This window comes from Berghia stephanieae, chromosome 15 (assembly GCF_034508935.2).
Source record: "Berghia stephanieae isolate SIO BIC M18660-M18661 chromosome 15, UCSD_Bste_1.3, whole genome shotgun sequence".
NCBI classification, from domain to species: domain Eukaryota; kingdom Metazoa; phylum Mollusca; class Gastropoda; order Nudibranchia; family Aeolidiidae; genus Berghia; species Berghia stephanieae.
In genome coordinates this window covers 5026297-5051296 of record NC_088374.1, presented here as the reverse complement: position 1 = coordinate 5051296, position 25000 = coordinate 5026297, and the positions used below count along the sequence as shown (strand labels likewise).

Below are 25000 nucleotides of genomic sequence, written 5' to 3'. Positions count from 1 at the left end.
TGTTGTAAACAAAGCAGCGTGTTTACATTTGTTAAGAAATATCCAATAGTTGGACGACAGCAACAAATCATGTGATTGATGACCTGGTTGGACGAAAACATGAATATAGATAGTATGAGTTTGGCTAAGAAGCTCACAACATTGCCATCCGGAAGAAAACGGACCAACACACAAAATTCTGTGTAACCACGATGTTTTTATAGTCTGGTTAATACAGTTCAGTGAGAATAACTCACAAACGCGGATGGCAAAATATAATAACAAAGGCTTGAGTGACGTCATCTTCGTTCAATCAATAGATCGCTCCCATTATGTTAGGGTTCTTTCTAGCGGTACGAATAGTCTTCAACAGTCGTAACGTCACTTCCTTCCTAATGACGTATGTTTACTTAGTAACACTGGCTCTAAACTATCAGAACAATGGCGGACGCCGTATGAAATATTTCTCCGGCGAGCTTAAACGCGTATCCAGAGGGAAAAAAAACCCATCAATTTGATCATGTTTTGACTTTTACACATTCTGATCACAAGGCATATGAAAAGGGAATGAAAAGTTCTAGCCAGCATGAAGAATAAAAAGTAATGATTTTCTTTGTTTAGAACCAAGATGGCCGCCGTTGCCGGGCGGCGTGACATCAGACTACTGAATCCAATTTTGTGTTGTGCATGTTTTGCATGTGAGTGTGAATGTTGACTGGGTGAACGTATTAGCACTTTTTGTTACTTAGAATCATCGTAAGATTGTTTTATGTTAGGTTAGTTACTAAAAAAACTCCGTCCTGTATGGTCATACCATATATTTGTTTTAAATTTACCATATAATTGATAACTAATTAATTAATTGAGCTTTTATATAGCGCAATATCCACTAAATGTGCTCAAAGCGCTTTACAAGGGGTCCCTGGTCAACAGCAACATTTAATATGTAGGACGGGACATGACTCCCGTTGGGCGATATTACAATTTTTCGAAAAAGACAACGCTGTTAACGGCCAAGTACTCTTTTTACACCTGAGTACGGTGAGAGAATGTGAGTAAAGAGCCTTTTCCAAGGACTCAACTATGCGCCGAGCGCGAGGCTCGAACCCGAGACCTTCCGATCCGAAAACGAGTGTCATACCACTAGACCACATAGCCGCAAATTAATAAATTGAATTAACGAAATCTGACCCAGAGTCGTACCATACATTATGACGACTGTTCGAGAGGCGTGGTCATCGAGACGTCTATAGATAGTATGCGCTTGGCTCAGAAGCTCATAACATTAACATCCGGAAGTATAACGGACCAACACACAAAACTGTGTGTATCCATGAACGTTTATTGTCTGGTTAATACAGTTCAGTGAGCATTACTCATAAACGCGGATGGCAAAAAACAATAACAAAGACCTCAGTGACGTCATCTTCGAACTATCTTTTGGAACGATCTATATTCAGGTTTTCGTCGAACAGTCACCGATCACATGATTTATTGCTGTCCGGCGATTGGGTAGTTATTCGTAACACATGTTAAGATACTGCTTTGTATTGATAGAACGATGATGACGTCACTCAGGTTTTTGTTATTGGTTTTCGCCATCCGCGTTAATGAGTAACGCTCATTAAACTGAATTATCAACACGATAAAAGTTAAATTTTACACATAATTTTGTGTGTTGGTCCATAATACTTCCGGATGGCAATGTTGTGAGCTTCTAAGACAAGTGCATACTATCTATAGATAGAATAAGCTTGGCTAAGAAGCTCACAACATTGCCATCCGGAAGTATAACGGACCAACACACAAATATATGTGTAACTTTCAACGTTTATAGATAGTATGCGCTTGGCTAAGAAGCTCACAACATTGCCATCCGGAAGTATAACGGACCAACGGACAAAACTGTGTGTATCCATGAACGTTTATAGATAGTATGCAGATGACGTCACTCAGACTTTTGTTATTGTTTTTGCCATCCGCGTTTGTGAGTTGTCTTCACTAAACTGTATTAACCAGACTATAAAAGTTCATGGTTACACAGAGTTTGTGTGTTGGTCCGTTATACTTCCGGATGGCAATGTTGTGAACTCCTTGGCCAAGCGCATTCTATCTATAGTCGGGTTAATACAGTTCAATGAGCATTACTCATAAACGCGGAAGGCAAAAAAATAATAACAAAGACATGAGTGACGTCCTCTTCGAACTATCTATAGTCCGGTTGTTAAAGTTAAGTGAGACTTAACGCTGATTGCAAAAAGCAATTACAAAGACCTGAGTGACGTCAACTTCATATTATCTATTGACAGTTATAGATAGTATGCAGATGACGTCACTCAGGCCGTTGTTATTGTTTTTGCCATCCGCGTTTGTGAGTTGTTCTCACTAAACTGTATTAACCAGACTATAAAAGTTCATGGTTACACAGAGTTTGTGTGTTGGTCCGTTATACTTCCGGATGGCAATGTTGTGAACTCCTTGGCCAAGCGCATTCTATCTATAAACAACCTCACAAATCAGCTTGAGTGATGTCAGTTTATTACATGAATAGGGAACAAAACACCTGTGTGACGTCAATTTCGTTCTATCTGTAATTGGATTCAGTAGTCTGATGTCACGCGCCCGGCAACGGCGGTCATCTTGGTTCTAAACAAAGAAAATCATTACTTTCTATTCTTCATGCTGGCTTGAACTTTTCATTCCCTTTTCATATGCCTTGTGATCAGAATGTGTAAAAGTCAAAACATGATCAAATTGATGGGGTGTTTTCCCCTCTGGATACGCGTTTAAGCTCGCCGGAGAAATATTTCATACGGCGTCCGCCATTGTTCCGATAGTTTAGAGCCAGTGTTACTAAGTTACCATGTGTCATTAGGAAGGAAGTGACGTTATGACTGTTGAAGACTATTTAGTGAGAACTTCTCATTCAAATGGATGTCCAAAAACAAAGACAAATAGCTGAATGACGTCAATTCCGTTTTCCCTATAACACCAATTTGTTACTGTTTTTCGCCGCTTCTACCTTCTATTAACCATTACAGTATTGACCGATCAAGCATTGGAATTTGTGACACACCTTCACACGTGCTCGGACAAACATAGTTGTTTGTTTATAAACAATATCGTGAATGAATTCGTCCTTTCTCTTATCATTGTTATTGTATTGTATTTAAACCGCCAAATGGGCGACTAGTAGTTATCACACGATTTTCTCGATCAGATTATAAACGTTTAAATTTACACATAGATATCTGTGTTGTACTTAGTCATTCAGACCCCAAATAGCCGCAGATTATTTCATTATTATTTTGTCTCCCCTTTTGTTAAAAGTACGTAGTTGTACTTAGTCATTCAGACCGCAATAAATAGCCGCAGATTATTTCATTATTATTTTGTCTCCCCTTTTGTTAAAAGTACGTAGTTGTACTTAGTCATTCAGACCCCAAACAGCAGCAGATTATTTCATTATTAGTTTGTCTCCCCTTTGTTAAAAGTACCTAGTACTTAGTCATTCAGACCCCAAACAGCCGCAGATTATTTCATTATTAGTTTGTCTCCCCTTTTGTTAAAAGTCCGTAGTTGTACTTAGTCATTCAGACCTCAAACAGCCGCAGATTATTTCATTATTAGTTTGTCTCCCCTTTTGTTAAAAGTACGTAGTTGTACTTAGTCATTCAGACCCCAAACAGCCGCAGCTTATTTCATTATTAGTTTGTCTCCCCTTTGTTAAAAGTACGCAGTAGTACTTAGTCATTCAGACCCCAAACAGCCGCCGATTATTTCATTATGAGTCTGTAATATTATAAACTGTAGTCTAAAATATGACAGGATTGAGAGAGAGAGAGAGAGAGAGAGAGAGAGACAGAGACAGAGAGAGAATTTTATTTAATTTGAGCTTTTTATATAGCGCAATATCCACTAAACGTGCTCAAAGCGTTTTACAATGGGTTCCTGACCAACAACAACGCTTAACATGTAGAAAGAGACATGACGCCTGTTAGGCGACATTACATTTTTCTCCGACAAACAACTCCGTTAACGTCAATTTGCTCATTATACGCCTGCGTACGGTGAGAAAATGGGAGGAAAGAGCCTTTTCCAAGGAATCAACTCAACCATGCGCCGAGCGAGGCTTGAACACAGGACCTTCCGATACAAAAGCGAGTGTCATACGACTAGACCACATTACAGCCACATAGAGAAAGGAATAAATGAACTGATAATAAATGAATCAAAGTAATAAATAGGAAGATTCGTAGCATGACATAAAAATAAATAAAATGATAAATTGAGCTTTTATATAGCACAATATCCACTAAATGTGCTCAAAGCACTTTACAAAGGGTCCCTGGTCAACAACAACATTTAACATGTAGGACGAGGCATGACGCCTGTTCGGCGATATTACATTTTTTCGGACAAACACACAACGCTGTTAACGGCCAGGTACTCATTTTACACCTGAGTTCGGTGAGAGAATGTGAGTAAAGAGTCTTTTCCTAGGACTCAACTAAGCGTCGAGCGAGGCTCGAACCCAGGACCTTCCGATCCGAAAGCAAGTGTCATACCACTAGACCACATAGACCTAGGTAAGTTATTATTGTAATACTATGGAAAGCTACAGCGGGGACAATAGCTAAAAATAAGAAGAAAGAAAAACAACAAAACGCGAAAGTTATGTAGCCAAGATAAAACAACTCCTGTTTTATTCTTCTCCTACTTGTCAACTCTTGTCAATGATGGATTATCTCCCTTGTACGCGTGACACTGCGTCACTTCCTGTTATGTATAGATACCGGCTCACAATCATTTGTCACCCTCCTTCATAGAGGGGACATTGTGTTTTTTTGGCAGGTATAGAATGTGATGTATTTATAATATATATATTATATATATATATATATATATATATATATATATATATATATATTATATATATATATATATATATAATATATATATATATATATATATATATATATATTTATAAAAATATTAAAATAATGAGTAGGATAGAAGGAAGAGAGAGAGGTATTGGGGGGAGAGTAATGGAGAAGAGAGAGGAAGAGGTGAGAGGGAGAGAGAGAGAGAGAGAGAGAGAGAGAGAGAGAGAGGGAGTGAGAGAGAGGGAGAGGGAGAGAGATAGGGAGAGAGGGAGAGAGAGAGAGAGAAAGAAAGAGAGTGAGAGAGAGAGAGAAGGGATGGGGGTTAAAGATAGGTTTGGATAAGAGGGATAGAGAGGGTGAGAGATGGAGGGAGAGATAGGATGAGAGAAAGAAAGAAAGAAAGAACATAAACACAGAGAGAGACAGAGCGAGAGAGAGAGAAAGAGAGATAGAGAAAGAGAGGGAGGGAGAGAGAGAGAGAGAGAGAGAGAGAGAGAGAGAGAGAGGGGGGGGGGCGGGAGAGTGTGTTGCTTGGTGTCACGATTTAACAAACTTAATCAATGTGGCGTGTCACTTTATGTCGCATCAAGAACACATCAATCTATAGATAGTATGCGCTTGGCTTAGAAGCTCATAACATTGCCATCCGGAAGTATAACGAACCAGCACACAAAACTGTGTGTATCCATGAACGTTTATAGTCAGGATACAGTTCAGTGTGCATTACTCATAAACGCGGATGGCAAAAAACAATAACAAAGACCTGAGTTACGTCATCTTCGAACTATCTATATTACACTTGGTCAATGACTTGACACGAACCTACCTTATACGTATCGCTTTGTTAATGCAAGAAAATAGGCACGATCTATATTCTTTTGACTGTGAAGCACAAAAAGCTGTCATATTTTGGACATATGCGAAGACATGATAGTCTCGAAAAAAGGATAATGGAGGGAAGAATTGAAGGAAAGAGAGGCAGAAGAAGACAAAGGAAATCCTGGACAGATGGCATCAAGGAAGCTACAGGACGGCGCATGGCAGACTGTAACGAGGCTGCAATGGACCGTGAAGGATGGAAGGCCATGACATCCGACCTCTGCAAAGAGATGGAACCCGGATGATGATGATGATGATGATATTCCGATCCCTTCCCATGTTCTAGAGGTCATTGGTCACATTGCAGAGCGTGCTCAAAGTGACCCACATAGTGAAAAGTATTCACAGCTTTTGAAATATCTAACATGACGATTGGTCATTTAGTTGAGTTTGACACACGGGTGTATGCGCTTGGCTAAGAAGCTCATAACATTGCCATCCGGAAGTATAACGGACCAACACACAAAACTATGTGTAACCATGAACTTTTATAGTCTGGTTAATACAGTTTAGTGAGAACAACTCGCAAACGCGGATGGCAAAAACAATAACAAAGGCCTGAGTGACGTCATCTTCAAACTATCTATTGGGAATGAGATTACCGGAATAGTAGCGTCCCTTGATTGGACGTCACAAGCGGAAAAGTTATTAGAGAGAGAACGTCATGTTGGTTGTGCGCATGCGTCACTAGTCCTCGCTTCCGGAGACACTTCACCGAAAGCGAGGACGAGAGAGACGCATGCGCAAAACCATGTTGACGTTCTCTCTGTCAGGTGATGTCCAATCAAGGGACGCTACTCTTCCGCTCATCTCATTCCCTATATTTACACATTTCTTAAACAAAGCAGTGTGTTTATATTTTTAATGAAATATCCAATCGTTGGACCTCAACAAATCATGTGATTGATGACTAGGTTGGACGAAAACATGAATAAAGAGACCTTAGGTTTGTGCACCGTCTAGTGAGTTGTTTTTCGTAGAGCTCAAGGAAACAAGTGGTCCCATTAGTTGGACGGTTGAATACAACTTAACTTACAATAATCTTCAACAGTCGTAACGTCACTTCCTTCCTAATGACGCATGGTAACTTTGTAACGCTGGCTCTAAACTATCGGAACAATGGCGGACGCCCTTATGAAATATCTCTCTGACGAGCATAAAAGTGTATCCAGAGGAGAAAAAAACCCATAAATGTGATCATGTTTTGACTTTTATACATTCTGATCACAAGGCATATGAAAAATTCTAACCAGCACGAAGAATAAACAGTAATGATTTTCTTTGTTTAGAGTCAAGATGGCCGCCGTTGCCGGGCGGCGTGACATCAGATTACTGAATCCAATTACTTTTCTTTTGTGGCCAAAGACTTGTCTTTTTACATCATTGTTTGATAAGTGTCAGCAATGATACTACAGTATTTGGTGTCAGGCTATAGATAGTATGCGCTTGGCCAAGGAGTTCACAACATTGCCATCCGGAAGTATAACGGACCAACACACAAACTCTGTGTAACCATGAACTTTTATAGTCCGGTTAATACAGTTTAGTGAGAACAACTCACAAACGCGGATGTCAAAAACAATAACAAAGGCCTGAGTGACGTCATCTTCGAACTATCTATAGATAGTATGTGCTTGGCTAAGAAGCCAACAACACTGCAATCCGGGAGTATAACGTACCAACAGACAAAACTATGTGAAACCTTAAACGTTTATAGTGTGGTTAATACAGTTTAGTGAAAATTACTCATAAACGCTAATGGCAAAAAAAAAACAAAAACAAACAAACAAACAAACAAACAAACAAAAAAAAAACAACAATCCAAAACAAAGACCTGAGTGAGGTCAACTTCATATTATTTATAAGTTTGCGATTGCTACGATTAAACAATGGGAACGAATTTGGGGTCTCAAAAATACATAGTTCCAATCTCATTGAAAGTGAAAAACCAGTCGTTGGATTGTGGTGGGTTTTTAAAAAAAAAAAATTTTTGATCTCATTTTTATGTCATTCTTTCCCTCTTTATTTCCCACACAGGTTTGATCCTCTTGCCATTCAGTTCATCGGCCCCTACACTCGGTAAGACAACACAAACCATGTTACTATTTATATCACATTCTCTTGTTGTTGTTTAATATTAATCTATGACTTTAAATCTCTCTAATTAAAAATCCATTCTTTTCTGTCTTACTCACTTACTATCTCTCTCTCTCTCTCTCTCTCTCTATATTATATATATATATATATATATATATATATATATATATATATATATATATATATATGTATATATATATATATATATATATATATATATATATATATATATACACTTATCTCTCCATCCATCCATCCATCCATCCATCTATCTTTCAATATATCAATCTATACATCTATATATCTATCTATCTATGTATCTATCAAATCTATCCATCCATCTATCTATCATTCTATCTGTTTTTCTATCTACATCTATTCATCCGTCTATCAGTCTGTCCATCTGTTCTTCTACTAACTATTAGATTTAATCTAACATTTAACGTGAGGCAAGATAAGTAAATATAAATATAGTTAATTACAAATCATTAAAACCGTATGTATATTATCTTTTTTTTTAATAAGGAATTATCAATCGTGGTCATTATTTTTTTTTAAAAATTAAAATTGTTTAATTTACACAATAATGGCATTTGTTTTGTTTTAAAAACGAAAATATTTATTGATAGAAAATCCCAACATGAAATTAACAGCCATTATTGGAACTTGAAAATATAGTCTCAGTGCATGATATGATCAGTCGGAAAGTGAAACATTTGGATTTACATTTACTGAAAGCATATGCTCTAAGAGCATTTAATATTCATTTGAAATACATCGGGTGATTAATCATAAAGTCATGGTCAGAGGTATGGGAAATGTATTCAGCAAGATTTCTCAGATTTCATACTTTGTCACCTTGACTAGCTGTGAAAAAAAACATTTAGAAGTGAAATACAGCTTTGATATTTTCCGCAGATTTACAAAAAGAGGTGATTTAATCATTCTTGACAAGAACTTATTTTTGATTTTTAAATTGACCTTCTTACTAAACTTGGCAATATCTCAGTTCAAAACCTTTTCACCATCCGACTGATTATGCCATTCATTGTAATATTTAGTCTCTATAAAATAATATGAATCGCATTATTGCTGATCTATGGGAAACACTTGACCCTCGATTTTGGTTCACATCTCCAATCGAAGCTTCCCGCATCTTCCCGGGTTTTCTCAGCCAGCCTCACATTTATTATATGTGACCCAACGTCTCAAAGCGGTAGTATTATGTCGGAATGAACCAGATGCTAAAAAGTCAGATGAAAGGTGAACTGGTCAAAATTATGAATGACTGGCATTCAGCAACCTGAAATATGATATTCATTCTCCTCTATAAAGTTAACAAACTCAACGAAAGTCTGATTTATCTGGCTATAAATTCAATTTTCACCATCTTAGTCATCCCGACTTAATACCGTTTTGGATCGAGGGGTCACATATTATTCCAACATCTTAACTATTCGTCTATCAATGTATATTATATGAATGATTTTGGCCCCGATTTTTGTGTCCTTGTGTAAGACACACTTCAACAAACTGCCTCACTCGACTCAGGTTTGAACGAGTTATCTGGGTAAAGTTAATAACCGTAAGAGTGGTTACTACAAAAATGAGCGCAAAACATGTGACATATGGCATGGGGATATGGTTCGATATAATGGCGAACTGGGGAAATCGATGAGACAATTTGAAGCGCATTGAGCATGGTAAGTCAGCGAAAATGCGCAATATAAGTGATCACATTAAAATACAGTAAATATATGTTTATGAAAACGAAAATAATATAAACCGACGTGCACTTATTTGCAGGTCTGATAACCCAATTCCTCATGGGCCTCATTGTTGTAATGGAAATCTCAAAAAAAGACGCAAAATATTGTCCATTACAACAATGTTAATATCAAATTAAGAATGTATGGAGCTGGCACCGGTGTAAGATAGAGATCCGAGGAAGTATGTACAAACGGTGCCCAAAAAATGCAAAAAGAAAAGAAATAAATACACGAAAAAAAATTTAAAAAACATCCCCAAAATTTAGTCGATCTCGACTTGGGATCGAACCTCAGAGCTTCTGATTACCTGTCAGAACCATTGCCGGTCAGCTACCATTACACCACAGATGCTCTCAATGTTAAATGTTTAAATGGTTAGCAATAGCAATATTAAATTAGGCCCAAATGTGGGTTCTGATGTCAGACCTGCATATATGTACCATTTGGTTTCTAAATATAAAAAGCATGCCTGTTGCATTGTATCTAACGTATAATCATTATAATACTAATACGTTTTATTTTCAAGACTTATATTATGACATTTTACTGATTTTGAAAGCATAATATGTAATTTTATCGGTTATTCCCCGTGACCAGAAATCGTTCGAAATCTCACAGTTATGTCTCCTATGGGTAAGAGAGATAACTCATTCTTATCATTATAGCGCATCCCATTTATCTCCCCTCCTTTCTTCTTTAACTACGCTTTTATTGACAAACTGTCGATAAAATTGACAGAGTTAATATGCTATTTTTAGAATTAAAACTCAAATTGTGCGATAAATCCGATTTGTTCTTTCATTGTCCTTTTCTAAAGGCCATGATAACTAGCGAAGAAATGTTGTGACGTCACAACTACCATTTTCCGGTTGAAAAATCATTGGAAGTGTGTCTGTAACATGTCCCTCGGAGGACTATTAATTGTGAGTAGGTAGTAATATATTAAATCAAAAGATGGCATAACTATTTCAGTAGCAGGATGTATAGGGAATAAAATTAGCGGAAGAGTAGCGTCCCTTGATTGGACGTCACCCATAGTCTGTGACGTCACCGTCGGAAAAGTCATTAGAGAGAGAACGCCATGTTGGTTGTGCGCATGCGTCTCTCGTCCTCGCTTCCACGTCTGTTTCTAATAACTTTTCCGCCGATGACATCACAGGCTCTGTGTGACGTCCAATCAAGGGACACTACTCTTCCGCTAATCTCATTCCCTATACATCCTGCTACTGAAAAAGTTATGCCATCTTTTGATTTAATATATTATTACATACTCACAATTAACGCTACTCTACCTCTAATCTCATTCCCTATAGGCAGAATCTAAGGACAACCGGAGCGAGAACGGATGATCTTTATTCACGACCATACTTCCTTTTTTCTTTAAACCCCAAAAGACATGGGCTTTTAAAAAGAGCAATATCCGCTAACCGTGCTCAAAGCGCTTTACAAGGGGTCAAAGACCAACAGCAACATGTAACATGTAAGAATGAGACATGACACCTATTAGGTGATATTACAATTTCCCCCCAACAAAGACAGCACTGTTAACGGACTAGTACTCATTTTACACCTGAGTACGGTGAGAGAATGTGAGTAAAAATCATTTACCAAGGACTCAACTATGCACCGAGCGAGACTCGAATCCATGACGGTTTGAGCCGAAAGGACGTGTTTTACCACAAGACCACATGCCAACTTCTCCCCTAGTTTCAAGGAGTCGATCTCTCCCCCCCCCCCCCCTCTCTCTCTCTCTCTCTCTCTCTCTCTCTCGCTCTCTCTCTCACTCTCTCTCTCACTCTCTCTCTCTCTCTCGCTCTCTCTCTCTCGAGGGATTCATATGAAATACTTTAGCCTTTACTTTGTGAAGCCTTTCTCTAATTCTCACAACATAATATCTTCGATAAAATTTAGGTTGGCGCGACTTGGAAATATCATTTCTCTCTCTAATTCTCACAATACAATATCGTCGATGAAATTTAGGTTGACGCGACTCGGATATTATATGATGTCTCTGTCAATTTTATGTGACTAACTGCTGTGGTGTTACAGCTTCTGCTAGGGTCTCACAATATCCCACGATGATTGTACAGACACATCTGCTAAGGTCTCACAATATCCCACGGGGATTGTACAAACACATCTGGTAGGGTCTCGCAATACCACACGAGGATTGTACAGACACATATGGTAGGGTCTCAGAATATCCCACGATGATTGTACAGACACATCTGGTATGGTCTCAAAATACCACACGAGGATTGTAGAGACACATCTGGTAGGGTCTCACAATATCCCACGATGATTGTACAGACACATCTGGTAGGGTCTCACAATATCCCACGAGGATTGTACAGACAGATCTTGTAGGGTCTCACAATATCCCACGATGATTGTACAGACACATCTGGTAGGGTCTCACAATATCCCACGGGGATTGTACAGACACATCTGGTAGGGTCTCACAATATCCCACGATGATTGTACAGACACATCTGGTAGGGTCTCACAATATCCCACGGGGATTGTACAGACACATCTGCTAAGGTCTCACAATATCCCACGATGATTGTACAGACACATCTGGTAGGGTCTCACAATATCCCACGAGGATTGTACAGACACATCTGGTAGGGTCTCACAATATCCCACGATGATTGTACAGACACATCTGGTAGGGTCTCACAATATCCCACGAGGATTGTACAGACAAATCTGGTAGGGTCTCACAATATCCCACGCACGAGGATTGCACAGACACACCTGGTAGGGTCTCACAATATCCCACGATGATTGTACAGACACATCTGGTAGGGTCTCACAATATCCCACGATGATTGTACAGACACATCTGGTAGGGTCTCACAATATCCCACGAGGATTGTACAGACAAATCTGGTAGGGTCTCACAATATCCCACGGGGATTGTACAGACACATCTGGTAGGGTCTCACAATATCCCACGATGATTGTACAGACACATCTGGTAGGGTCTCACAATATCACACGAGGATTGTACAGACACATCTGGTAGGGTCTCACAATATCCCACGGGGATTGTACAGACACATCTGGTAGGGTCTCACAATATCCCAGGGGGATTGTACAGACACATCTGGTAGGGTCTCACAATATCCCACGATGATTGTACAGACACATCTGGTACGGTCTTACAATATCCCACGCACGAGGATTGTACAGACACATCTGGTAGGGTCTCACAATATCACACGAGGATTGTGCAGACACATCTGGTAGGGTCTCACAATATCCCACAGAGATTGTACAGACATATATGGTAGGGTCTCACAATATCACACGAGGATTGTACAGACACATCTGGCAGAGTCTCACAATATCCTCACGAGGATTGTACAGACACATCTGGTAGGGTCTCACAATATCCCACCAGGATTGCACAGACACATTTCGTTAGCTGTGAATATCCATATCTCAAGCGTATCTCATCCATTACAGCTTTAAATACGTGGAAACCCCCCCCCCCCCCCCCCCACCCCCACCCGAATATAACAACTTTTTTTCTTCTATACAATCAAAACAGTTCTACAAAATACTATGGAACATTCTGTATTTTCAAATCGTTATACCGTTATTATATCGAAATGCTTTGTTAACACCAATACAAATGGGAGAGGACTGACTCTGCATATCGGGGTACCGATAGCTCACTTGGTAGAACACTCGCTTCACATACACGCCAAGAGATCGTGATCAATCCCTGATGCAGTCGATAATTTTTCTGACCACCTTGTCCACCCAGCAGTGAATGGGTAGCTGGGTCTGTTAGATTTGTCCAAAAATACAACAACTTTGCGATAGACTAGCGTCCTATCCAAAGGATAGCAAGCAAGTTCTATTATCTGTTTCACGCTATAGAAACCGGGATAAACTCCGGCTTCATGGGCCATGTGGCTCTGACGGATTACTTCTGACTTTGCATATGAGTTGCACGCCCAAGTCATTGATTCATTCAATTCTATATTCGCCTGCTGGCACTTGAGGCGATGCAAGGGATCCCCACCTGGTCCTGTCAGCAGCAGCTATTCCTAGGCCCATCTCGAGGGACAGACAGACCTCTCTGCAGTCGGTTCCTGTCCACGGTACGTCTCCAAATCTCCTTTGGGCGACCTCGCTTTCACCTTCCTTGGGGTGCCCATCTGAGAGCCTCCCCGTGTGTACGGTCATGTGTTGTAGTTGTTGTAGAATCGTTCTGACTCACAGTGTCTTTGATACCACGAAACTTACGTCCCGAATAGAAAGAAAGAATATTACGTACTTGTCGTTTTATTTATGTTAAAGACAGTATGTGTTTGAGATCTTTAAACATTAGATAAACACCATCCTTTGGGGGGGGGGGGGGGGGTTGGCGATGTTTTAGTTGATAGAGCACTTGTCTCTCAATCACTATACTAACAGATCACGTTACCCATTCACTCCTGAGTGGACTGGGGATTTATGAAATAGATAATACCTCGAAGCCCCCGGAATCGATCTTGGTCCCTTTGCGTGTAAAGAGAGTGCTCTTCTACCTGAACGCTATGTTTCCTCTTGCAATCTCAAGCCTGTTTCCCTTTCTCTAAGTAGTAGATCTGTTTTCCTTTTGGTCAAAGTTGAGACAAAACAAAATGTAGAGTCTGTGCATTCCCCATGAGGTATATTCATTATCGCTTACATTCCTTACGAGTTGGGCTAAAGAGCACGTACAATAGAAAATAGACAATCTATTTTTAATATTAGTTTAGGGCGAACAGTGTCCACCATTTCGGAAGTGATTGACTCATGAGTCGTATTAAAGCAATGAAGTAATAAATAATAACGTGAAGTTGAATGTAAGCTTCAATTTGATTACAAAAACAGATCAATTGAACGTTTCGGGTTTCCTCTTTATCAACAAAACAGGATGATTGAAACACCACAGATGAATGAGATAATGTACTACGCCACTAAACACTTAACTACGACACTACCACATCATCTCATTCATCTGTGGTGTTTCAATCATCCTGTTTTGTTGATAAAGGGGAAATCCAAAACGTTCAATTGATCTGTTTTTGTAATTAAATTGAAGCTTACATTCAACTTCACATTATTATTTATTTCTTCGAGCTTCGAGCAGCAACATTTACATTAAAGCAATTAAGGAGCATGCACCGATGTAAGATAAAGATCTGAACAAGTGTTTATGAAAGGTACCAGACAAAGCAACACAGAAAAATACAAGAAAATAAAAACATCCCAAAGAAAAAGCCCCTCCTCGACTGGGGATCGAACCTCACATCTTCTGATTACCGGTCAGACGTGCTAACATTACACTGTAATCAGGTCTGAGGTTCGATCCCCAGTCGAGGTATACTTTTTTTGGGATGGTTTTTTTCTTCTTCTATTTTTCTTTCTTGCTTTGTCTGGCACTTTTCAGACACACATGTTCAGATCGATTCATGATTCGTCTTTTTCACGTTCGTGAAATAGATTATTTATGATAAATCTATAGATTTATGATTCGGCATACAAGAAAAGTTTAAACAAAACTGAAGTGCACTTATTTGCAGGTCTGATAACCCAAATCCTTATGGGCTTACTGTTGTAATAAAAATCTCAAAAAATGACGCAAAAATTTTGTCCATTACAACAATGTTAAACTAGGCCAATAAGCCAGTTCGGATGTCAGACCTGTATATATGTACACGTCGGATCATTACCAAGACACTGCATTGCTTTTATTTTCTCAATTATTTAGCCTACGAATTACCCCCCTTTGCTTCAGTCTATATATCATGGTCTACGGGAAATAACTGATTCTATTTTTTTTTTGGTAAATCTATTTGCATATTATTATATTCAAACAATGTATTGGAATCATTTATATATTAATTCTAATGACGTATATGCAGACCTGCCAACTTGAAAATTAAAAGAAAATCGTAATTTTTTCGGAGATAGAAACTGTACTAACTATATCTCACTTTTAAAAAATCAACAATTGTGTCTCAAAACGGTATTAAGTCGGGATGACTAGGATGCTGAACATTTAATTTATGGTCAGAAATATCTGACTTAAGTTGAGTTTTTTTTTTTAATTTATAGAGGAGAATGAATACCATATGTTACTGTGTTAAATACAAAGGTTTCATATTTTTGACCAGTTTGGCGTTAATTCGACTTTTAAGCATCGGGTCCATCCCGACATAATACCGTTTTGAGACGTGTGGTCACAATTTATGCTCACAAGGATTAAATTACACTTTTAAAAAACATTTAAAATGATGTCGTTAGAAATCAACTTTCTTTTTCAATAAGTTTTAATTACTCGGAGATGATTTTGATGTACTGAAATTGGAGCCAAAAGTTGGTAATTCTACGAAATTTCTGTAATAGTGGGCAGATCTGCATATGTGACCCATCGTCTCAAAACGGTATTATGTCGGAACGAACCAGATGCTTAAAAGCCGAATTAAGTGTTAAACTGGTCAAAAATGTAAATTATTGGCATTAGCACCCTATAATATGGTATCCTTTCTCCTCAATAAAACAAACAAACTCAACACACGTCTGATATTTCTAGCTATAAATTCAATTTTCAACATCTTAACCATCCCGACTTAATACCGTTTTGAGGCGAAGGGTCACATATGGATGATACATGAATTAACCATTCGATTTTTTACCAATTAAAACATGGAATTTGTGACACATCTTCACACGTGCTCGGACAAACATAGTTGGTTATTTATAGAGGATAACGTGAATGAATTTGACCTTTTTAGGGTCATAGGGAAAGAGATTAGCGGAAGAGTAGCATCCCTTGATTGGACGTCACCCATAGTCTGTGACGTCACCGGCGGAAACGTTTTTAGAGAGAGAACGTCATGTTGGATGTGCGCATGCGTCTCTCGTCCTCACGGAGTAAAAATGTGATTAAAAAGGCTTTTTCCAATGACTCAACTATGTGCCGAGCGCGAGGCTCGAACCCAAAAGCGATCCAAAAGCGAGTGTCATACCACTAGACCATATAGCCGCACAAGGATTACTTAGTACCTGTGAGTTGTCGTTAGTAGTAGAGCTCAAGGAAACAAATGATCTCAATTGTTGAACTGGTGAATACAACTCAAGATTTGTTTTCTTTTGTGGCCAAAGACTTGTCTTTTTACGTCATTTGTTGGTCAGTGTCAGGCCGTGGCCTTCGTAAAGTTATGGCCTGACACTGACCAAAAAATGACGTCAAAATGCCATTCTTTTGCCACAAAAGAAAACAAATCGTGAGTTGTATTCAATAGTTCAACCAATGAAATAACTTGTTTCCATGAGCTCTACTAACGGTAACTCAATAGACAGTGCAAAAAACAAATAATGACGTCAAACTGCCGGTCCTTTTGGATTTCAGTATCAGGCTATAAAATAAAGATGGCTACGGTCAGTGTCAGGCCATAACTTTACGAAGGCCACTGTCAATGTCAGGCCATAACTTTACGAAGGCCACTGTCAATGTCAGGCCATAACTTTACGAAGGCCACTGTCAATGTCAGGCCATAACTTTACGAGCACTGTCAATGTCAGGCCATAACTTTACGAAGGCCACTGTCAGTGTCAGGCCATAACTTTACGAAGGCCACTGTCAGTGTCAGGCCATAACTTTACGAAGGCCACTGTCAATGTCAGGCCATAACTTTACGAAGGCCACTGTCAATGTCAGGCCATAACTTTACGAAGGCCACTGTCAATGTCAGGCCATAACTTTACGAAGGCCACTGTCAATGTCAGGCCATAACTTTACGAAGGCCACTGTCAGTGTCAGGCCATAACTTTACGAAGGCCACGGACAAAACGTGTGAGTACGCAAGGGGTGATTTTGAGAAATAATACCTAAGAAGAGAAACAAGAATGCGTGTTCGCCAATAACACTTGACTATTCCCGCCCAAATAGCAGTATTGTGGGTCGACTCCTTTGGTAGCAAGAGTAAGGAAAGTGGTGGGCTTTGATATAGATAGTTCGAAGATGACGTCCATCAGGTCTTTCCTATTGTTTTTTGCCATCCGCGTTTATGAGTAATGCTCACTGAACTGTATTAACCCGACTATAAACGTTCATGGACACACACAGTTTTGTGTTTTGGTCCCTTATACTTCCGGATGGCAATGTTATGAGCTTCTTAGCCAAGCGCATGCTATCTATAAGGCAATATAATAATAATAATAATAATAATAATAATAATAATAATAATATAATAATAATAATAATAATAATAATATAATAATAATAATAGTAATAATAATAATAGTAATAGATAATAATAATAATAATAATAATAATAATAATAATAATAATAATAATAATAATAATAATAATATAATAATAATAATAATAATAATAATAATAATAATAATAATAATATAATAATAATAATAATAATATAATAAATAATAATATATAATAATAATAATAATAATATAATAATAATAATAATAATAATAATAATAATAATAATAATAATAATAATAATAATAATAATAAAATAATAATAATAATAAATGTGAGTGTCCTTATTTATTTTAAATACTCTAATTAATGGAATCGAGCAATATTGTATCTACAAGTACCCACCAACACTCATATATATATATATATATATATATATATATATATATATATATATATATAACATGTCTGTGTGTATGTGAGAGTTTAATGTGCGTGTGTGTGGTGTGTGTGTGTGTGTGTGTATGATTTTACCGAAATGGCACTCCCACGCTTAGACTCGGAAGCCCTCGATATTGTAGTATGACTGTATGAATATACCACTATTTGCTTTGCATGTTGGAATATACTCCTATCCTGTATATAATTACCTTAGTAATATAACCCTACTCTTATATAACCCGATAGCGTCTGATACTCGCATCTCCTTCAAAAACATATTCCATTATCATTTATATAATATATTATATTATATATATATTATATTATTATATTATTATCATTATTATTTTATTATTTATTATTATTATTATTTATTATTATTAATTATTATATTATAATATTATTATTATTTTTTTATTATTATTATTATTTATTATTATTATTATATTATTATTATTATATATTATTATTATTATTATTATTATTATTATTATTATTATTATTATTATTATTATTATTATTATTATTTTATTATTATTATTATATTATTATTATATTATTATTATTATATATTATATATATATAGTTGATTATTATATATTTAGTATAATATTATTATTAGTTATTATTATTATTATATTATTATTATTAATTATTATTATATATATATTATTATTTATTATTAATTTATTATTATTAGTATTATATTATAATTTATTATTATTATTATATTATTATTTTAATTATTATTATTATATATATAGTAGTATAGTAGTAGTATAGTAGTAGTAGTAGTAGAGTATAGAGTAGTAGTAGTAGTAGTAGTAGTAGTAGTAGTAGTAGTAGTAGTAGTAGTAGTAGTAGTAGTAGTAGTAGTATTACTATTATTAGTGTTCGTTTTTACCATTATATTATAATAATGGATATCGCGCTTTATAAAAAAAGTTCAGTTAATTTTACTTTTACAATTTATGCCCTATCGCCATGAGATCATAGGATATAATCGGCAGGCCAGGAATCATCCATGTTGTCCAAGTGGGAAAATTGGAGGTGAATAATCTTCTGATTGGTGTTTAATAAAAAATAGTATTGCATAAACAAAAAAAGAGAATAATAGTCATAATCAGTCGGAAGGTGAACATTTTGTATGAAAGGAATATGCTCTGCAGAGCATTTTAATCTTTATTTGAAGTAAATCGGGTGATTTTTCATGAATTTATGGTCAGATGTGTGGAGAAGGTATCCATCAATTTTCTCAAATTTCATACTTTTTTAACTTTACTTGCTGTAAAAAAAATATTTAGAAGTGAAAATAATCTCTGGTATTTTCCGAATATGTACAAACTGGTTTGATTTAATCATTTCTGATAATAAATCATTTTTTGATAAAAATTGACTTTCTAACTAACTTGGCAATATCTCAGTTCAAACCTTTTCACCAACCGACTGATTATGTGATCCACTGTAACAAGAAACACAAATGTTCGTTTCAGTAATGTAAATGTTGCTGCTCGGAGGTCGAAGAAATAAATAGTATGGAATTGAATGTAAACTTCGATTTTATTTTCTTAAGAACATATCAAATGAACGTTTAGGATAATATGCTAGTGGCGTTGTTTATTCATCGTAACAACGCCACTATCACATTATCTCATTCATCTGTAGTGTTTCATTCATTCTGATTTATCGATAAAGGGGAAACCAGAAATGTTCATTTGATCTGTTCTTGTAATAAAATCGAAGTTTACATTCAATTTCATATTAATTATTACTATCGTTTCAGGTACTCTCAGCCAACCGTCTCCAGTGGCTCCAGACTCCTTATCAGGTGGGTCGCCGACCGCTGTAGACTTCGTCACTTACGACCTCTCAGGAGCAAGCAATCCTACCCTAAACTTACCCCAAAACCCTACATCGACGGGGACGGGGGTTGGTACCCCTAGCGGGGGCTCCATGCCCACGGGTTTGGGCGGTCCCGGGGTTGATCTGTCTATGCCGACGTCTTCAGGAACGGGAACCGGAACTGTATCGGGATCTACCGGAACTGGCGCCACAGATTTGTTGGGTAAAGCAGATTTAAATTTATCTTTTTTACTTTGACGTTTGTTTTCAGTATAGATCTGTTATTTGGTCCTTAACTCTCTCCGTACCAGCCATTTTTAGAATTTCCCCCCGGAAATTCACACCCATCCGACACAAGATAGACTTTTCATAATCAAACAAAAAAGTAGCAAGTGCTTTCTATACATATGTTGTACATCAAAATGATGTCTACAACACAGTGTTTAGTATTTATAGCTGTTATCAAAGCATTTCTTTACATTTTGCGATATACAAAAGAAACCAGAATGAGAAAATTGTCGGTTGCATCGTAACAGATGTTACAATTTTCCAATGGATGGTAAGGAGGGGGTTAACACACTCTTGACTGTCCATGGTGTGTGGTACATCACCTATTTGACGGCATCGAATTTTATTTTTCAGGTTTATTTTCTATCTCTGTAATAAACAAAAGCGGATATAAACGCTTCAAACAATACAAAATACCAAACATGGAAGGTTTTGGACTCAAAGCCCTTCTTCAGTAAAGAGCAACCAGAAAAAATAATTAAATACAATAAACAAGTATAGGTACATTTCTTAAAAACCCAGATACAATTCTGAAACATTTTGAAGTAATGCATTAATGTTTAAATTGTTGTTTGTTGCTGCTGTCTCAAGAATGGTGTTTAGCCCGAAACGTTTCGTGTTTTGTATTCTGTTCTGTTTTGAAGTTGTTATATATTCATTTTTGTTTGTTACTTTATACAGTCCACACCTTCTTTCTAGACTGCAGCTTCGTTTCACATAATCTTTGTCATGCAATAGGGAATGAGATTAGCGGAAGAGTAGCGTCCCTTGATTGGACGTCACCCATAGTCTGTGACATCACCGGAGGAGAAGTTATTAGGGAGAGAACGTTATGTTGGTTGTGCGCATGCGTCTCACGTCCTCGCTTCCGGTGAAAGCGGCTTGAGACACTTCAAAACCAAATTGACGTTCTTTCTTTAAGGTAACGTCCAATCAAGGGACGCTACTCTTCTGCTAATCTCATTCCCTATAAATAAATAGACGGGGGTGGGTGTGGGGGCGGGGGAATAGCCCGGTTGGTAGAACACTCACTTCATACTAAAGGGATCAAGATCGATCCCGGGTGCAGTCGATTTCTTTTTACAAACACCCAGCAGTGATTGGGTTTGATGGGTCCCTTTTTGAACTGGTGGAAAGTACTTTGTAATAGACTATCGTCCTATCCAAAGCGTAGCAAGCAATTGCTATTGTCCGTTTCACGCACGCCATAGAAACCGGGATAACCTCCAGCTCCATGGATCCATTGGCTCTAAAAGAAATATTCAATGATCAGAAATGGCTGAAATGAAATCGGCAAGTGTTAACATCGCCAGAGTATAGATAGAACGTCATTCAAGTCTCTGTTATTGTTTTTTTGCCATCCACGTTTATGAGTACTTCTCACTAATCTGTATTAACCTTCTCCCTACCAGCTATTTTCAGAATTTTACCCTAAACTTCATACTCGCCCAACACAAAAATAGATTTTTTTTCAAACGGATTAGCAACAAGTGTATTCTATATTTTGTTCTGAAAAATGTGACCCTCCGTCTTAAAACGGTATTATGTCGGGATGATTCAGAACCAAAAAAGTGGATTTAGAGATAGAATGATGAGAAATTGGAGCTTAGAAGTTTTTGCAATGCAAGGAATAGTCTTTATACTCCAGTATAACGTAGAGAAATTAAACCCAAGTTGGATATTTGTGGCTATGAATTCAATTTGCCTTACCGAGTGGATCCCGACATAATACCGATTTGATACGGTGGGTCACAAATGAGCTCTGCAACACAGTGTCGAGTTTTTATAGCTATAACTAAAACAAAATGAAATCTGATTAAGAAAATTGTTGGCTGCATCGTAATGAATGTGACGATTTTCCTATGGTTGGTAAGGAGAGGGTTAATCACACTATAACCGTTTATGGTTACACATAGTTTTGTGTTGTTGACCCGTTATACATCCAGATGGCAATGTTGTGAGCTTCTTAGCCAAACGCATACTATCTATAATTTCTATTTGGTCATTATGGGACAGCGTGGCTCAGCGTTACGGTCTTTGCTTCGTACCCAAAAGGTACAGAGTTCGAATACACACTACCGCCGCGCTGTGTGGCCTTGAGCAAGTCACCTCGCCCTAGCTATATTTGCGGCGCTGCACTGCGGGCGACTGACGCCTGGGTAATTCCAGTATTCCTTTGGAATAATTAACACTAGAGACAAATTTCCCCTATTAGATTAAATAAATGGAGTTTTATTTCATATTTTATCTAATTCTTTAATGTTTTTATTTTTATGTTCTGTAAAGTTGGATCATTCTCTTTAAATAAAAACTGTTTCCAAGATTTCGATGCTAATGTTCTGCTCTATAAATTGTGTATTCTATTATTCAATCCATATATCTTTTTCAACAGGAGTTCTAGGTGAGTTTTATCCTCGAAATCGCTTCGCTTCATATATTGCCTCCGTCTCAAAACGGTAGTATTATGTCGGGATGATTCAGACCCCAAAAAAGTGAATTTAGAGATAGAATGATGAGAAATTGGAGCTTAGAAGTTTTTTCAATGCAAGAAATAGTCTTTATACTCCACCAGAACGTAGAGAAATTGAACCCAATTTGGGTATTTGTGGCTATGAATTCAATTTGCCTTACCGAGTGGATCCAGACATAATACCGCTTTGATACGGTGGGTCATATATAACATTATAAAGTATTCATTTTATGCCATATTATGTGACCGACAAATCGAAACGGTGTTATATCACGATGAACCATGATGCTGAAATGTCAAAAATAAAGTAAAAGAGACTAAAATAGTGTATATTTGGTATTTAACCAGACATACCAATTGACTTGACTTACTTGACTTAGATGCCTTTCGCGTCTCGACCGAAAGATCGGGTCGCCTTGGCTGTTTCCAGTATTTCCTGTGTGAGGTGTCTCCAATATTGCCGGTCCTCTGCTAGGGTTCTCAGATTTTCAAGGTCCCCTGCCGTTATGAGACTAATGCTTTGTCAAAGTGTTGTGAGGTTTTTGTTTAGGATCACAGGGAGTCTTGTGATCGGTCTTCCTCTGAAAAGGTTCCCGTGTTTTTGGAAGTATCCCGACATGGCTTGGTTAGCTGGTATGTTTTTGTCCCTGCGTAGTATGTGACCGAAAAGTTGCCATCGTTGTTGTAAAATGTCAAGGGAGATTGGTCTTTCTTTTGTGATCTTATAGAGTGATTCATTTGAGATCTTTTTTTGGGTATTTGATGTCCAGTACCCTTCTTAGCTACGGACAATTGGGACAATTACAAAATTGTGTGTACAGTTTCAAAACTTCATGAACATTTAAAGTCATTAAATTTGATTGAAAATGAAAGTTGATGCAAGAATTGATGCGCTTTTAATGGCCCTTCCAAATTTGAATGAAAAAAAAAAGAATTAGAGCATTTATATAGAGCAAAATCCATTAAATGTGCTCAAAGCGCTTTACAAAAAATTCCCTGACCAAACAACAGCACGTAACAAGCGAAACGAGACATGACGCCTGTTTATTAGGCGATGTTACAATTATTTTTTTTTCCGACAGAGACAACGCTGTTGACGGCAAGGTAATCATTATACACCACCTGAATACGGTGAGAGATTGTGAGTAAAGAGTCTTTTCCAAGGACTCAACTTTGGAAGCGAGTGTCATACCAAAAGACCACATAGCCGGCGCACAATAAAAATGACTCTGATTTCGGAGCCCCCCCCCCCCCCCCCCCCCCCAAATAAAAAAAACAAAAATAAAACAAAACAAAAAAAAAAACAGAACAAAACAAACAGCAATTAATTATATAAAGTAAAATCTAAAATAAAACAAAAAATGAAACAACAATACTCTCAAACCTGGTTTCTCGCGTGGTCCCAGGTTTGAGAGGTTTTGGGAAGATGAGGGTCATTTCATTTAAATCGTTCGATATTCGAAGTGCGAGCTTTATGAGAATTTTTTATTTCATTTTATTAAAGATCTGAACAAGTGTGTATTTTACTTGCGCTAAATATCAACGTTTCATATTTTTAACCAGCTTAACTCGCTCAACCGTAACACCGACTATATCCGTAATTTACTAGGGTTTCTTTTACTCCATGCCGATTTATTATTACATTTTTCTGAGACAAAAAAAATAGGCGTAGCATCAATTCTAAGATTTTTAGTTTTTGCATGTTAATGATAGTTGAATGAAACTACCTATATTTGCATGCTCATTTTTAATACATTTTTTTTCCAATTTTGAAAATGAGCAAAAAATCTCTAGGATTGAGTGAGTTAACTATAATTTGACATTTTAGCGTCTGGTCCATCCCGACATAATACCGTTTTGAGACGAGGGGTCACAAATAGGCGTGTTTTTCTTCGACTACGGCAGTTAGGGGGTGTTAAATGATAACGACGCTATTTACTGAAGTTTTAAAATTTGCACACTGCACTAATTATAACTCCTTCATTCATTTGTTGCTTTATTCAGCTTTCAATGTTATAATTCATGATTAATATTTTGTAAATGTTCGTGCTAGAAAATCTCGAAGAAATTAAATAACAATTTGAAATTGAATGTAAGCATCTTTGATTTAATAAACGAATACAGATAATGTGCACAT

At 37.2% G+C, this 25000-nt stretch overlaps 1 protein-coding gene across 4 annotated transcripts in view; it reads left to right on the top strand.

Annotated features, from left to right (window-relative positions):
- Positions 1 to 25000, top strand: part of LOC144960552 (uncharacterized) — a 75070-nt gene that overhangs the window by 18194 nt on the left and 31876 nt on the right. For 3 of the 4 annotated variants that reach the window (XM_078893760.1, XM_078893761.1, XM_078893759.1), the window contains exons 3-5: positions 7782 to 7823; positions 10208 to 10243; positions 20047 to 20328. In XM_078893760.1, coding sequence (XP_078749886.1) covers positions 7782 to 7823; positions 10208 to 10243; positions 20047 to 20328 — 360 coding nt within the window. The remainder of the gene's footprint in view (positions 1 to 7781; positions 7824 to 10207; positions 10244 to 20046; positions 20329 to 25000) is intronic. The other variant, XM_078893762.1, reaches the window with a different exon arrangement.